Source organism: Theobroma cacao, chromosome 9 (genome assembly GCF_053813885.1).
Source record: "Theobroma cacao isolate CCN51 chromosome 9, ASM5381388v1, whole genome shotgun sequence".
NCBI lineage: Eukaryota > Viridiplantae > Streptophyta > Magnoliopsida > Malvales > Malvaceae > Theobroma > Theobroma cacao.
This window is the reverse complement of record NC_142647.1, coordinates 5,760,857-5,776,315: the sequence shown is the minus strand read 5'-3', so window position 1 is coordinate 5,776,315 and position 15,459 is coordinate 5,760,857. Positions and strand designations below refer to the sequence as shown.

Genomic DNA, 15,459 nt, shown 5'->3' with positions numbered 1-15,459 from the left:
GTATTTAGAATAATATTCTTTTTATACTTAAAATTTAAACAGATAAATTGCTCCAAGCCTCCAATCTTATTGGGCTGGACCCAAAATCACCAACTGGTCAAGGTTTATCTTTTACTACATCTTTTTCCATTCAAGTACATTATGGCACTAAAAAATGATTTAGAGCATTTTCACTTTGTTGAAAGTATATAATTAAAATATACCAGTTATTATAGGTAACAAAATTCATGTGGAACTTATTTTTTATGATTTATGAGTTAAAACTTAAAATTAAGTTTACGTAACAAATTCGCAATGAAGCTACATTTCATTAACATTAACAACTTTGTACAATTAAATACAGTTCAATAATATTTTCCTAGATCTACAGTCCTATTTTCCTTATTCTTTAACTTTTCCAGATTTGATTAATCAATACCGAAAATTTCCCTTTCTTCAGGAATGTAGTTTGTCTGGATGAAAAAGCTGTTGTAAATCATTGCCCAATGCATAAAAAAAATTAATCCAAAAAATCTTACCAAATAAAACGGAGGTGAGGAATAAAGATAAAACCAGTAAAGAAAGAAGGGTCATCAGATAGGAGCGAAAGACGTGCAGTTTAATAATCACGGAGAATTATCAGCTGAACTATGCTTTGTACTCATCACTTGACCACTCCTTTCCATCATTTTATTTATAATTTTTTAAGTAAAAAAACATGAAAATCAAAATGAGAACAAGCCTCTGAAGGAAGGCAGTAGAGGTATATGTAATCATCAATTGTCATAAATCACAAAAATACCATTTTCTTCATCATCGGCATCTGTGAATAGCTCTATGAAACATAAATTTTAGAAAAAAGATTTGAAAATAAAATAATCAAAAAAGGGGAAAAGAATGGGAGAACCGGCCTCATAGAGAAGATTAGGCATTTCAACATGAAATATTTCAGCCATATGCTTGTCATTAAAAATATTTAATCATCGGCCGATTTCGAATCAAAACTATTAGCAAATCTAATAAAATAATTTTAGGAGGAAAAAAACGAAAAAGAGGGACTCGGAATATGGGTGGTGATATATCAGGATGGTCGGCAAGGCTGTTGAAAACAGCCAATTACGACGAACGAGACCTTTCACAGTAGAAATCGTCACCGTCCCGTTTCCACAAAATCTTTTATTAAAAATCGAAGAAAAACATAAACAAAAAAAAAGGATTTGAAAGCAGAACAAAAAGAAAGGTGGAGAAACAAATCAGGGAGAGATGACTAAAGGACACAAACCATTAACGAATTAAACCCTAGAAGAAGAGAGCAGCTCGCAGTCATAGTCCAAGACATAGCTTATGAACCATTAAAGGGTAATTTATATAGGGACTTGAATGCGAGCTAGGGTTTGCGGTCCTGCGGGATGTGAAATAGGGTTCGAGTGGGATTCCACTACTATACGCGCCGTTGCATTTCTGTTGTCATGCGCCAACTTTCGAAGTCAAAAAGTAATGGGCCTGGTCCTGGTCCAGGGCTCAGAAGTATTTCCAAAATAACCCAGAAGGTGGGCCAGAAGTATAATCCGGTTTAGTCGAGTCGATAATGTTGAACGATGAAGACATGAATAATTACCTTAAACCGCTTGCGTTAGTTTTCCAAAGTCTTAATCCAAATTTTAGGATGAAGCACTATGTAACTAAATCCTCATGTACAATCTTTGTACGACTGCTTCGGCATCCTAGTGCTGACTTGGGAATAATATTGAAATTTTGAAATGAATTTCTCTGAATAAGTTCCATTTTAATTACATTATATTTGCTCTCAGAAGTTTAAAGGCCACGATTAAATACTTTTATTTTAATCAATAAATTACCTTTCAGTTCCCACACATGGATCCTTCAGACAACTGGGACAAGAACCTCTGGTTGGAATTCCCAACTTCGAGTCCCTACCCTATGACGGTGCCAGACTTCAACACCACCTTGAAGCACTAATTGAATTAGCAATTGCAGGCCTATATAACTAATCGCTCAAGCACTTTGGAGGAAGGGAGAAACATTGGCAGGAGAAACTAGAACATATTCATTAAAATATCGATGCCGTTCTAATAGTTGGAAGTAACACAATCCAGCACCAAACTGCCGCCCTGTCATATCAACCACACTATATTTGAAGGCAAACAGTGTTACATTCTATGTAAACAAGCAATGTTACATATGCCACCAGAATCTGACACAACCAACAAAATTTATAATCTAATTCCGAATCCCGCATAACCAACACATTGATTGTGAGGCCGCTCTGATGACTCAAATCTGAAACCAGAGATAATACAATAAATAAAAGCTCTACAACTGTCACCTTATATCTCAGCTTCTGTCAGATCTACTTCTTTCCAGTGGCAAACGTGTATCCAGTGTTGACAGGATCTGGGGCATGGACATGCCTCCGGACACAACAATTTCTGCAATGGATATGAATGAATGAAATATAAACTTAAATTGAAGTAAGATAAGTTATTATGTTTTTTCTCCATTCTATTTTCTTTGCTTTTGGCATTACTACTCATACAAATATTCCACAGACCATCATTTCATAATAGAGAAACCATCCTCAAGTTAAGCAGCAGTCTCAGTATATCCCCCATTCTGCATTACAATTAATGCATGCTCTCCATTGCCCCAAAAAAGAAGGTAATAGATTATAAGGAGGCTTATAACAGGACAGACTAATTGATAATAGCAAGCAAGACATAACCCCCCCCCCCCCCCCCCCCCTCCCCCTTCTCCTTTTTTCTTATCACATGCATTTCTTAAAATAATCAACAAATAAAAGATCAATCCTCACCAATTCCTTCTCGGACTGATAGATTCGGTCTGATAACATCATTGGTATTGACGAGGAATATATCACCAATGTAAAGATGATTCGTGGGAACATAGACACAGCATAGCTCTTCTTCACCAGAGTAGCTCTGCATTAAAAATAAAAAGAATAAAAACAGCATTCTTAATATCACATTGCCTGATGTGTCTTAAGTCTTACTCTTCCACTGCTCAATTTTTCAAAAGGTAGTCAAGCAACCAAATTTCCATGTTAATTGATTAGAGGACACAAAAGTAGATTATGCGATGTTAATTATTGTTGATGCTGAGCTTCAGTTGGGACACCAGTGACAAGGGATGTGCTCAATAGCAGATAGGACAAAAAGTGAGGAGAATCACTAGCTGCATGTCAGGAAAAAGTGTTTTGTGCAGTGGGCAATATTCTACAACAAGAATGCCATGGAAGCAAGAACCACACCACCGGGAACAAGCAGCCCCAAGAGTTTTGAGGGAAGAAAAAGAATATACAAATCCATGACAATAAGATCATAGGCAAAAGGATGCATAATGAGTATGATTCAGGCAAATAACAAAAAAAGGGGAAACCATGCCAAAATGAGAGTTTCAGAACAAAATTTTCAATTGCCCACCTGCAGAGTAACAGCTGAAGTGATGAACCCAAATGCATATTCACCAATACGTGGATGCCTTATGATGGCTACTTCCTTGAAGGCCTGTGTGTTCTGATCTGAAACACAATAAAGATGTAAAGCATTAAAAGTGATGTGGCATATTGATTGGCACTACCTGTAATAATATGACCAGCTAAACTAATTTACTTCATGTGGAAGAAAATTAGCAAAATACACACCTGGTGATATGGCAGAACTAATCTGCTTGGAGGCATTGTAGATATGACGAACAAATGGCATTCGTTTGATAAACCACTCCCCAAGGCCTAGGACAGATGCTCCCAACCAAGATGACATGAATACCCCAACCAAGAAGATGAATGTTATAGAAGTTACAAATCCAAGACCTATCCAAGAAGCAAAAGGAAGACATAACATCAAGAGACCTGTTAAGTTAACCAGATGGTAGATAATCTCAAACGAGACGTATTTAATAAAAATGACAAAGATCAATATTAAGGTACATCTGTGATGGGAAAATCATTACCAAAGGCCACTCTGGAAAAATCATTTTAGCTTTCTAGCAGTACATATCATATTCAGCAAGATATCCAGTTAAAGATACGTAAAACTACAATCTAATAAGCACTTTGTCCTAGGCTAAATTGTCCTCAACAATCTATGGAAATTTGATATGAATAGTGCTAATAAGTATTATGTAGGCTGTAGGCATAAGAACAACTTCAGCAAAGATGATGGACGATAAAAAAAGATTCCTCCAGTTTCATACAATATCAACCTAGCTCTCACAATGATCACTGCTGTTGTCACAATCTCACAAAAGGTGTAGGTCACTATAATCCTCATCACTCAGAAGCCTTAAGGAAAGAGAACACGAGTTTACAAACTCCAAGGTCAAATAAAAGGGGGAAAAAGAGTAAAAGATTTAACAATTGTGAAACAAGTTCACAGGTCTAGATGAGACGGGCAACAAAATGTTTCTAACTGATAAATAAACAAGACACTTACCAAATATATCAATTCCAAGTTGAGCATAAATTGGAGAGAAAAAGCCATCCACAAAGTGAATAAACCACCATGTTATGTAGAAAGTGATTGCAATAGGAAACAGAATGACACTGCAAAAACTATGAATCAGCAACTACCATAACAGCATCGTGAATGATAATAGAAATTCTATCAGATAAAATTCCAAGAACATATGTTCGCTATTAGAAACAAAAGTTACTAAGCTTCTGAGTTCATCAAATTAAAGGTTAGCACAAATTCATGATGGCAACAACTACCATTTTGTATGATGATAGATAAGTTGCAGAGGAATTTCAAGACAACCAACCATTTGATGAGAATTTTATGAAGAGAAAGAAGGTGGAAACAAGGAGAAAATAAAAGGAGGTGTCAGGCTGGTCACAAATTAAATCTGTTACCTCCATTTCAATTCTCAGATCAAGATTCCAACATAACTCTCCCCAGAAAGCAGTTGTGAAGGAAGGAACTTATTATATTGAATAATGCCTGAATAAAGCATCCTAATAGATCTACTGAAACACTTATTTTCCAGCAAGCACTTTGTCTATAAAATAGAAAATTCCTCTGTCAAAATTTTTAAGGCATTAAAATTTATCTCTTATTCCAAAAATTAACAACCCAAAGTTCTGAAAGTTACTATAATTATAATTAAAGTGAAAGCTAAACAAAGATATTTAGGTTTGATACATTAGTGAAAGCATTTTCACTCACAATCAAGGACATAAGACAAGGAGCTGAATTGGAGGCATGAACAGATCATTTTTCTGTAAGGAGATACTAGAAGAGCTGTGCAAATCGTTAAATATCATACAGAGTATAATTGCAAAAATATCCATATGAGTTGATAAATCTAACGCAAGGAGATGGTAGAATGCCACTTACCATCCTGTCATGAACTTCTTTGAAGCCCAGCTTCTGACAACTTTATAAAAGGTCTGCATAAAACAAAGCTTGTCAGGCAAAATTGAAAATAAAAATGTGTATGCATTATTACAAGAGTACATACAAGCATAAGCATACAGTTCTTATACAAGCAGCAGGCTGAAAACATTTGTTTTGAAAGCTTTCATAAGGAACCATAGCGATTTTCTTTACCCACTCCATCAACCAGAAAAAATAATGTCATCAAGTCTCATAAGCGGAAGGGTGACTTCAAATTCAAGCCTATAACTCTATATCCTAAATTTATTCGAGGGCATTTACAACAGGGATTGACTACAAAGATAAAGGGAATTATATATCTCATGGTTTGGGCCTTAACAAGCTTTACACAACATCTCAAGCTAAAAATTAAATCACAGATACATTCTTATGTAAGAACTACAAAGCCTCGAAATATCACCAATGTTGTACAAAACCCTATCAACCATCGTTTTAGTTATATCCCCCAAATGGTGTCATCTTCTGATAACAACTTTAAAAAAAAAAAAAGAAAAAAAGAAAATTATTTCCTCATTTTTAACACCTCCAGTAATTTATGCTGCAATCCTACATCAGAATATGAAGTCAAATACAACAAAACAGTTCAATTTCCACACCCCTTTTAAAATCAATAATTTCTCACTCAAAAATCAATTTGAAACACCCGATTCCTCTACTAGAATAGGAAAAAAAAATCCAATTCTTTCACACAAAATCACATTAAGCTCTATTATATAAGTATTAATTTACAAAATTTATATACAATCCTACAATTAGCAACAAAAGAAGCTGCAGACCGAGTCAAATCGAATTCAATGACAAATGTAACCACAATTAACAACCAAAAAGCTGTCTAAAAAATAATTTAAAAAAAAAAGGAATGAGAGAAAAAGAAACCTCGCGGCCGGTGTGATGCGAAGAAGATGAAGAAGAAGGTTTGGAGGAATCATCATGGACGGAGTCAGCGACCGGGATTAGAAGCTCTCGATCCCTAATGTCTCTATCTCTACTCGCCATCACGATCGTCGATTTTTCATCTCCCATTGCCAGAAACACCGCTGCTAATCCCCTCCCCAATAATCCAAAAACCCTAGCTCTTTATCAGTTAAGAAGAAGAAAAAATAACACTAAACAGGAAGAGTTCAATTTTGGTACACTTGGAGATGAGGGGAGGACCCTTTGAAATCTGCTTCCGCAATTTGGCTGCTTTCCGTGTTTTTTATTTTTGAATAATTTATTTATATTTTTTAAAAAAGAATAATACAGTAAAATAATGACAGGGGGTCAGGTCGTGACTCGTGGGAAGGGTGAGGTCGGAGCTGTAGCATGGGAGGATTTTTCGAGGAGATGTTGGTGTTTTTTAGCACTAATTATAAGTTTAAGGGCGGATTAATCTAGGCTTAATAAGGGCTTAACCGATAAGCTTTTGTTTGGATTTTGGGGCTAATTTTTTAACTGTGTTGGTACCCGTTGCTGTGGTTGCGTTGTGGATGAGCTGTTCACGCTTATCATTGGGTGCCAGCATTTTGCCTCGAAGGCCACATCTGTAATTCAGAAGTATAATTAAATAATAGATTATTATTTACCCAACCAAAAAAAAAAAGAAATACAAAAAAGGCCTTTTCCTAATGAGTTTATATAGTATTATTTTACATTTTGTTATAGCATGACCTTGATTAAAATATGGTTTCAATTATTGAGTAAAATTATGAAAAAAAAAAGTTCTTATTTATAAAGGTTAATGTGAAAATTAAAGCATGGGAAGACTATTATCCACAATTCAGAAACCTTATAGGTTCTAATTAACAACAAATATAATTAGGAAACTTTCCAAGTTGAAGACCAAGACAACATCATGTTGGTCAGTAATCATATCTCCAAAAAAGTCAAACTCATAAATTGAAATCTCTTCCGTCACTCGACCTTCTCTGTGTCCTCGAAGAAAGTGCTTCAATTGTGACACCTGACATCAGTCCCTTCATCTCATAATTAATTAAAAAATGTATAAATTTTTAGATTGATGTGTATAATTATTAGTTTTAATATTTTTTTGTAATATTTAAGAAAAAAAAGGTTGACTTGTAAACAACAATGGTACTGATTAATGAAGCATTTTAACAAAAGAAAGAAATTGATAATCAAGTAATTTAAATAATAGTGTTACATTTTGAAATGATAATTATAATCAAAAGATAGAGGACATAATCAGTGATACAAAGTACACTACAAGGAGGACTTGTGTTATTCATTTGTAATACATTGAGGTGCATAAAAAACAAATTTAGAAAAATGGTTGGAAACAACTTTTTTTTTTTTTCAAAAACTTTGGAAACCGGTTTTGTTTCTACCTCGAGTTATGGTTGATCCCTATTAACAATATTTTTAATGAGCTTAAAAAGAGCCTTAACTAAAAATAAAAGAGTAACACCGATTGAGGTAATGATGACGAATCATACTTTAACCACTACCATTCTTCATCTTTTTGTTGTTAAAATTTAGCAACAATAACCAATCATGGTCTTAATTATTGCTAATTGATAATTGAGACTAACAACACTTTTAAAAATAGAAAAAAAAGACAAAAAAATTAACAACAATTCAAAATTTTTCTAATATTGAAGATTGGGCTACGAGGTCTTCCAATCTATGGCCCATGCAGTTATACGGACAGCAGGCCATTATTGTAACAGGCCCAGTTCTTCTGACCCAAAGGGAGAGACTTTATAGACCCAAAATTACAGGCTCTCTATTTTTCTTTTCTTTTCTGTTTTTTTTTTTTTAATTTTCCTTTGTCCAAACTTTTCCTTCTTCACTCTTTGTCTCCTGGAACGTCGAAATTGAAAGAAACCGATGGGCGAAGGCAGCCGGAAAATGTAGAATTTGAAACCGGGGAATAACTGTCGAAAATCAACCAAGATGTAGAATCCTAGACTCCTAGTGGTTGTTGGTTTATGATCATTCGTTAGGCAACCGCCCATTGAACAGGCGCCACGTAAGTTTGACCGTTCAGTCCATATAAGACGTGCATTTAATGGCTGTTTCTATTAACTTGTCAAATACGTACTATATTACTAATAAATATAAGTCCAAGCGTGGTTTTAATTTAATACTAATAATATGTAACCTTATAAGCTAATTAAAAAATCTGACCGTCTTTGCTACCGGCAGCTGATTAACAATTTGGATTTTTTTTCAATCAGGCATCCGTCGTCCACTTTTTATACGTTTCATTCATAAAATAACTTCCCCCTTGAAAGGTGCTAACCTTCCATATTATTTTTTCCATTTTTTGTCATTTATATTTACTTTTTATTTATTTCCCAGTTACATGTTCTATTTACTAACTTTATGCTATATAGTTTAATTGGGTAAAGTGTTGCCAATGTAAAATTCCATTTTTGTGCTATATTAGGTTGTCCATAAGTATGGGAAAGGAAAAGTACAACTTGTGGTTAACAATTATCATGGTGATTGGAGGGGATGAGATTTTAGCAGTCTTTGAATCATTCTCATTGGCAACGCGTAAAAGGGTTTGGATAGAAAGAAAGACTGAAAAAAGGTGAAGAAGCAGACAAAAAAGTGCAGAAAAAAGGTTGGCCTACGTGCCCATCTCGAAAAGTTCTCGCATTCATACGCAACAGTAAACTCTTTTACCTTCTCTTCTTATATAATCGTGGGACACAGAAGCTTCGGGATTTTAAGGTTGTTTGCCCTTTTTGCTAATATTTATAACAGCAGAACGTCATAAGACACATTCATAGAACCAAGGAACAGAATCCTTTGTGAGATTCTTGGGAGAGAGGGGCAGAGCAGAGAGGAGATGTTGGAGGGCAAAGCTATGATAAAAGAGACGGACATGTCAGAGAAGATGCAAAGCCAATCCATGGCTTCTGCTTCTCAAGCTCTTGATCTCTATGATGTTTCCGACTGCATCTCAATTGCTGCCCACATCAAGAAGGTATTAATTTACTAATAGTGTTTTCTATATTCATTACTTGTTATTCTCTACGCTGTCACTTTTATTTGAGTGAAGATGGCGTTCCGAACTTTATTTTGGCGCATCTTTGGAGCTATATTCATTTGTTTAGATGGGTGGGTGTTTGGAAACTTTTTCAGGAATTTGACAAGAGATACGGAGGCGGATGGCAATGTGTGGTAGGCTCAAACTTTGGATGCTTCTTCACTCATACAAAAGGGACTTTTGTTTATTTTGCTCTGGGGACCCTCAATTTCCTTATCTTCAGGGGAGCATCTTCATAAAGTCCTGGTGCGACGATAAGAAGAGTCTGAGAGGAGGCCAAAGGGCAGACAGCCAGGCCTGCCATACCAAAACCAGCTTTATTGGCCATCAGGGATTCAGGGTACAAGCAGGAATGTGTAGCAGTAAGAGACCGCTACCAAAAGTTCTGCTCAATGGTATAGTAGTAGTTATAATGTCATTGTCTTTCATATTCTGAATGGGTAGAGAGACAGGGTACTCCAAATTTGCCTGTTTGCAAATTTATCAGAAGCAGGGTAAGGGATTCTTCATTTTCTGCTGCATGTGATTAAAAGAAATACCCTATGAAATTAGAATAATGTAATTATTGTTATTAAGAAACCCGCTGTTTGTTTTATGATGGTTGTCTCTTTCAATGGGCAAGCTGCTTCTCATAGACTTTTGGCAGTTGGCAGAAAATGCAGCCCAAGAAATGATGAATAAAGATGTATGATTGAGGCTTGAGTAGCTGTCATTGCCGAAAGGGATCGAGTCAGTCAAGCATGGAATAAGACAATGTTGCTGCCGTGCCCTTTTGAAATTTAAGCTTGAAATATGGAGGTATAATAATGGTTGATTGAGTGAATATTGTCTAAATGAGTAAATGGGCAAATTTCTTTGGTTTGGGCCAAATTTAAGTTTCTTACTTGACCTCGACTTATGAGATTTGAAGAATATTTTCATCCAAAGACACTTACATTAGGTCATATGATGTATTTAACAAGAAAGAAAAGAAAAGAAGAAAAGACTTGGGTTATGAACAGATTTCAATTTATCTAGATATCAATACGCCAAGGTGCCAGGAATCTAAATTTACATGCGTCACTAACAGCAACGAAAATTTCACATTTGAAATTTAATTTTGAATCCGAGATATATGGCTAAGACTTCCAACTCTGCCTCCTTTTGTCAAACAAAGAAAAGCTTATTTACGATGCTCCAACACTGACTTCTTGAAGCTGTGCATTTGTTCAACCATTTAACAAGTTGGTAAAGCAGAACTTAGGCACAAATCTCCTCAATTAACCCGCTCAATAGTTGCTTCTCTATGTCATCCACAACATGCATTGCGTCATCCACAGAAAATCCTTTCCTCCAACCCAAGTCCCATATTCCACTTAGGACTTCACTGCGCTTTATGTCTCTTTCCAGCATTGCATAAAGACTATCAATAGGATAGTTCTCACCAGCAAGTTCACTATAGCTTCTCAGAGCCTCAACCCCATCACAAGTTTTCTTTAACAAATGATCTAGACAGATGTAACTCTTGAAATTTCCAACCAGGGTTAATAACGGAGGGTAGACCATTTGAGCATCGGGAAAGCTTCTTCGTTGAACAATTTCATTTGCACAATCCATCGAGAGTTGTGCATTGGCATCTGTAAAGTCACTGATGCCAAATTTTTGTGGAGTTGTAGGGACATTCACATTAAGATCAAAAAGCTTCTCTGCATGATTGAGAAAAGCTGGACTGCTCAATAGCAAAGCTTTTAGACTGGTCCCTATTGTGAAGCTTTCATTGTCGGTTCCAATTGGAATGATAGGGTCATCATCAACTTCTCCAATGGGTACAATGTTGTTTTGATCATCAGTAGTCACCGGAATAACATCACTAACAGAACCCTCGCTCTTATCGTGGTGTTCTAAAAGAAACAAAAAGGCAAAGAAATTGTTAGGTAAGCATCTACATTCTGCACATAAATTACAGAAGTACATTTTTTTAAACTAAACTATTAGAATGTATTTTTTCAATTCAACAGAAAACATTCCATTATATGGTTGCCTACAAGGCAGTTAACAGTTGAATCCAAATACCATATATCAGCAAAATGGAGAAAAAGAAAATTTATGTGAAGAAAAGGTAAAACTCCACCTATGACTTTGGAGATCCTAAAATGTTTTCTCATTCAATCCCCCATAAGTTTCTCTTTAAGTAACTAAAACATGAAAGCATGTCTTGTGCTGTATCAAGTTAACTTTGTTCCCAAGCTACATGCTTTTCTTTTAAGGTTAGCTAATTTGTGTTAGAAGACATGAACCTTAACATGATGGTGGCTTTTAAAATTTTACGTGGTTTATTCCTTTAAAGTTTTTTCCCTAAAAGTTCTTGTTGGAGTGGAGAGATGTCAGCATTACAGAAGACAATCAGCAAATATCAATACACAATTATTTAATTATGACATGCATTCCACATGCAATTACATCAGAAATGCATGTCTGTATGCATTTACATCTCTAATTTGAGCACATGACAGCTGACTTATGTCAACTACAGCACTGTGCTTTAATAAATTTTCAGTCAAAAAGGGAATTACCTCCAATCTGAATATCACTGTGTTCTGTTGCCCCCTTTGTAGGAATTTGATCTGCAGTTTCAGTGCTACAGCCTTCCAAAACAGTATCTTTTTCAGATGTAAGATCAATCATCTTGTCGCCTCCTTTGCATTCTAATTTCTCAGCCTGAACAGAAGATAAACTGCATTTAATTTTCATCCTTTTTCATAGCTCAATGCATGTAGCAGAGGCATTTCAAATATCGTATTTCAACATGCTGTTTAACAAAATTTAGAATTATAACAGCTGAATGCAAACTTGAGCAACTCACAGTTATTTTAGCTGCTGTAGCCTTGCTCACTGCCTTTTCCTTTTTTGTTGGACTCTTTTTCCGATCGCTGGGACCATGAACTACAGCTTGTGGTATGCGATTAGAGTGGGAGTTAGCTGTAGGACTTCGTTGACTAGAAACTTTATTCTTTGTAACATTCGATCCATTTTCAGGCTTAGTAGGCTTTGGAGTAGTAACCTTGGCTTGATCTTTAGGCCGTGATAAATTCTTTGCTTTTGTGACCTCCTTCTCAACTGGTTTCCTGCTGCTTATTGCAGGTTTTGGTATCTTATCAATTTTTTTGTCATTTGCCTCTTTCTTCAGCAATGGCTGAGTTACAGGACCTGAACTTTTCATCTTGGTAGAAAGCTTCTGTTTAGTCTTTACTTCTTTGTTCACTGGTCTGGTCTCTTTCTCTTGGCTGTCTTTAGCACCTTCCTGCTGGCTAAGTCTTTTGACTGGAGTTTCTTCTGCTTCTGCTTCCACTCTTCTGCTCATTTCCTTGAAGTTCAAACCTCTATTCTTGGAGTCAATTATTCTGGAAGGAGGCTCCTCTTTTACTTTTAGTTTTTTGAGCTTAGTTTCTGCGTTTAAGCTTCTCTCCTCCTGAAATGCTGGCACAAACTTTTCTTTAGGTTGCAGGTGTGGATCATGTCGAGGTTTTATGAGTACAATAGGTGGGCTATCATTAACCAACATCTGTTCAGAAAAGAAATCAATTAATTGATGGGAATCAGACTTAATCTCTTTCATGGAATTGCTTTTCAGAAGTCCTTTAAAATGCATGGTCTCAAGGATGTCCTTCAGCGTCCTCCTCTCTGGATCTTCCTTCTGAGAAACAGATTGGGACTTCCTTCCTTTTGGCATATCAATTTCATAGATAGGCCTCTGTTGACTGAAAATCTTCTTACTCCCCAGCTCTCTCTGTGAAATTGTCTGCAATGATTTTGAAGGTATTTCTTCTAGGCCCATAAGCTTTGCAATCAAACTTGGCCTTCTTGCCTTCTTCTCTAGAGCTGCTGACGAGATAGATGAATCCATGGAAGTAAAGTTGTCGGTTTGAACCGTTGAAGATTGGCTTGAGCTTGTAGATGGGATATCTGAAGCTGAGTCTGAATATCTTCCACTGAAGCATCTCTTTTCTTCAGCATTTATATTTGGCAATAGATTTTGCCTAGCTAGGCTGTCTCTGATCACTTTCCTAAGCTCCTCAATGCAATCTCTTGAAGAGCCATCAGTGGAAAGCCGTGGATTTTGGAATCTCGTTGGGTGAATTTGCTCTCCAGCTGCACTTGAATTCGTTCTCCGAATCAGTTGGTCATTTATCACCCTATTACTTTTTTCCTTTTCTTTCTTCTTCAACCTAGCCATATAATGGGATGCTTCTTGCAATTTCCCAAGCATGTGTAGAGATTCTTGCAAATCAAGAGCTCCTTTCAACAAATCTTTGGCTATATCTTTTGAATGCCCATCATACCATAGCCCTTTGGACCATGAATCAATTACCTGATTCAGCTTGTGAGCTCCTTTTGACACCTCCAAGAGCTGACAGGAAGATGAGCTATGTAGTTCTTCCATGGCCCCTTTAGTCACCAGCTCTTCTCTTTCTGCCTTACGCGCCGCACATAGGTTTGATCTGTTCCGTGCTTTCCGGCCTTCATTCTTATGCTCCATCTTCTCAGAACCACTTTTGGACCTTCTAATTGTTCCACACTCTACGACTCCCTTTGGATCATCACAGGTAACAAATGATCTGTAGACAACTGATCTCAGACTGTCTTGAGGCATATTCTGTAACCGAAAATATTTATAAAATCAGATGCTTACAACTAATAAAAGACCAAATCCACCAATACTAAAAGTTTCTCATGAGATGATGCTTACATGCTCGGGATATTATAATCAGTCTTTCGAAATGATTATCTGAAACAGACAAAAACAACACTTGTTCGTCTCTGCTTCAGTGGAAACAACATAAGCAAAAACCTTAATCAGCTGCCGCCCTAATAAACAAAAGCAATGCCATTAAAAAATGGAAAAAAAAATTCCATTCCTCTCTGAATGTGTCAAACTTTAGCTGTTGTCTTATCTCCAGAGATTTCTTATCCAAACAGATCCCTAAGACTAGTATTGATCATAAATCCAGGAGACATGTGTTGAAAACTGGAGGTGCTAAATTTGAGCAAGAAAGAATTTCCATGGTATGACCAAAAATAAGCATGAAAGATTACCTCACACAATCCCATTACATCACTGATAAAGGATATAAAATTACAAAGCAAAAGTGTCATCTTCTTTATGAACAGTAACAAACTCATGGCCAAGGAATCATTTTTCCATGGAAATTCAATATATCGTGCACAAGTACCTGAATTCCCATGTATAATCTTTCACCCTCTACTCAGAACCAAGAATGAGAACAGAAACATCCCAAACGAAGCAAAAGAAAGAAGACCCAGATGAGAAAATGCAGATTAAAAAAAAGAAGAAGAAAAGAACAAAGCAGAAAAACAATCAAGACCCAAGAATTTACGCAGGGAGTGCTGACCTGCAGCAAGTGAGCTAGCAGAGACTCAGATCCAAAGAGAAAGAAAAGCTGTGAGGTGCATTGACTTTGTGAAGCAGTGAAGGAGTGTTTACAGGGTAGAGGAGCCTTCTGGTTTTCTTCCAAAGCAAAGAAGAGAGAGAGAGAGAGATAAAGAAAAAGTCTTAAAAATACAGTTTATAAAAGTTTAGTTTAATGGGAAAAATGGGGATAATAAGATCGTTTAGGAAGATTAAGAAGCGGCGTGATTTCATGGGGGGTGTGAGATTTTTAGTTATATTTCGTACGCGCGTTGCAGGGAGAGAGAACGAAACGAATCCGTTCAAAAGGCACGACGAGGGAAGGGATGGTAAGTTTTGCGCTCTACAAACTCTCTTACTCTCTCTCTCTCTCTCCTCTTTTAACTACATCGGTAACTACCTTCACTTCAGTTATGGTCGTTTCACATGCCCACCTTTTTAAAAGAAAAAAAATTGTGAAAACTAAAAAAATGTTAAATAATATTTATAAACACTTATTAAAGGTGATATAACAAATTATAATCATAAAAACATTTTCGTAATTTACAAATTACTTTTAAAAAATAAACAAAACCAAATGAAATTTATAGATGTTACTTTTCTTAAATATATATATATATATATATATATATATTGGT

General features: G+C 36.0%; 3 protein-coding genes and 3 non-coding genes across 10 annotated transcripts; 1 reads left to right on the top strand and 5 right to left on the bottom strand.

Annotated features, from left to right (window-relative positions):
• Window positions 1-564: 564 nt before the first annotated feature.
• LOC148760648 (small nucleolar RNA snR60/Z15/Z230/Z193/J17) lies at window positions 565-656 on the bottom strand. The gene has a single exon (XR_016028698.1). It is a non-coding gene; the product is annotated as a small nucleolar RNA snR60/Z15/Z230/Z193/J17 (small nucleolar RNA).
• A 62-nt stretch (window positions 657-718) lies between these two features.
• LOC148760647 (small nucleolar RNA U83) lies at window positions 719-801 on the bottom strand. Its single transcript, XR_016028733.1, has one exon. It is a non-coding gene; the product is annotated as a small nucleolar RNA U83 (small nucleolar RNA).
• A 233-nt stretch (window positions 802-1,034) lies between these two features.
• Window positions 1,035-1,138, bottom strand: LOC148760646 (small nucleolar RNA Z43). Its single transcript, XR_016028697.1, has one exon. It is a non-coding gene; the product is annotated as a small nucleolar RNA Z43 (small nucleolar RNA).
• Window positions 1,139-2,112: 974 nt separating this feature from the next.
• Window positions 2,113-6,588, bottom strand: LOC18588583 (protein CONTINUOUS VASCULAR RING 1-like). Its single transcript, XM_007013083.3, has 7 exons — window positions 6,291-6,588; window positions 5,355-5,407; window positions 4,452-4,561; window positions 3,662-3,829; window positions 3,441-3,538; window positions 2,813-2,939; window positions 2,113-2,429 (listed from the first exon to the last, which is right to left on the bottom strand). Exons 1-7 carry the CDS (start codon window positions 6,435-6,437, stop codon window positions 2,335-2,337), a joined length of 798 nt encoding a protein of 265 aa, XP_007013145.3. The 5' UTR covers window positions 6,438-6,588; the 3' UTR covers window positions 2,113-2,334.
• A 2,307-nt stretch (window positions 6,589-8,895) lies between these two features.
• LOC18588582 (dynein light chain 1, cytoplasmic-like) lies at window positions 8,896-10,135 on the top strand. Its single transcript, XM_088809918.1, has 3 exons — window positions 8,896-9,033; window positions 9,129-9,351; window positions 9,510-10,135. Exons 2-3 carry the CDS (start codon window positions 9,214-9,216, stop codon window positions 9,651-9,653), a joined length of 282 nt encoding a protein of 93 aa, XP_088666044.1. The 5' UTR covers window positions 8,896-9,033; window positions 9,129-9,213; the 3' UTR covers window positions 9,654-10,135.
• A 265-nt stretch (window positions 10,136-10,400) lies between these two features.
• LOC18588581 (uncharacterized) lies at window positions 10,401-15,183 on the bottom strand. Of its 5 annotated transcripts, none has more exons than XM_007013078.3 (5): window positions 14,805-15,183; window positions 14,141-14,259; window positions 12,257-14,047; window positions 11,967-12,111; window positions 10,401-11,294 (listed from the first exon to the last, which is right to left on the bottom strand). In XM_007013078.3, the coding sequence occupies exons 3-5, from the start codon at window positions 14,042-14,044 to the stop codon at window positions 10,654-10,656; spliced, it is 2,574 nt and encodes an 857-aa protein (XP_007013140.3). In that variant the 5' UTR covers window positions 14,045-14,047; window positions 14,141-14,259; window positions 14,805-15,183; the 3' UTR covers window positions 10,401-10,653. The 5 variants fall into 5 exon arrangements, with proteins under 5 accessions (XP_007013140.3, XP_088666042.1, XP_017983234.2 ...); XM_088809916.1 differs by having other exon boundaries at window positions 14,141-14,214; XM_018127745.2 differs by having other exon boundaries at window positions 14,141-14,211.
• Window positions 15,184-15,459: the final 276 nt, after the last annotated feature.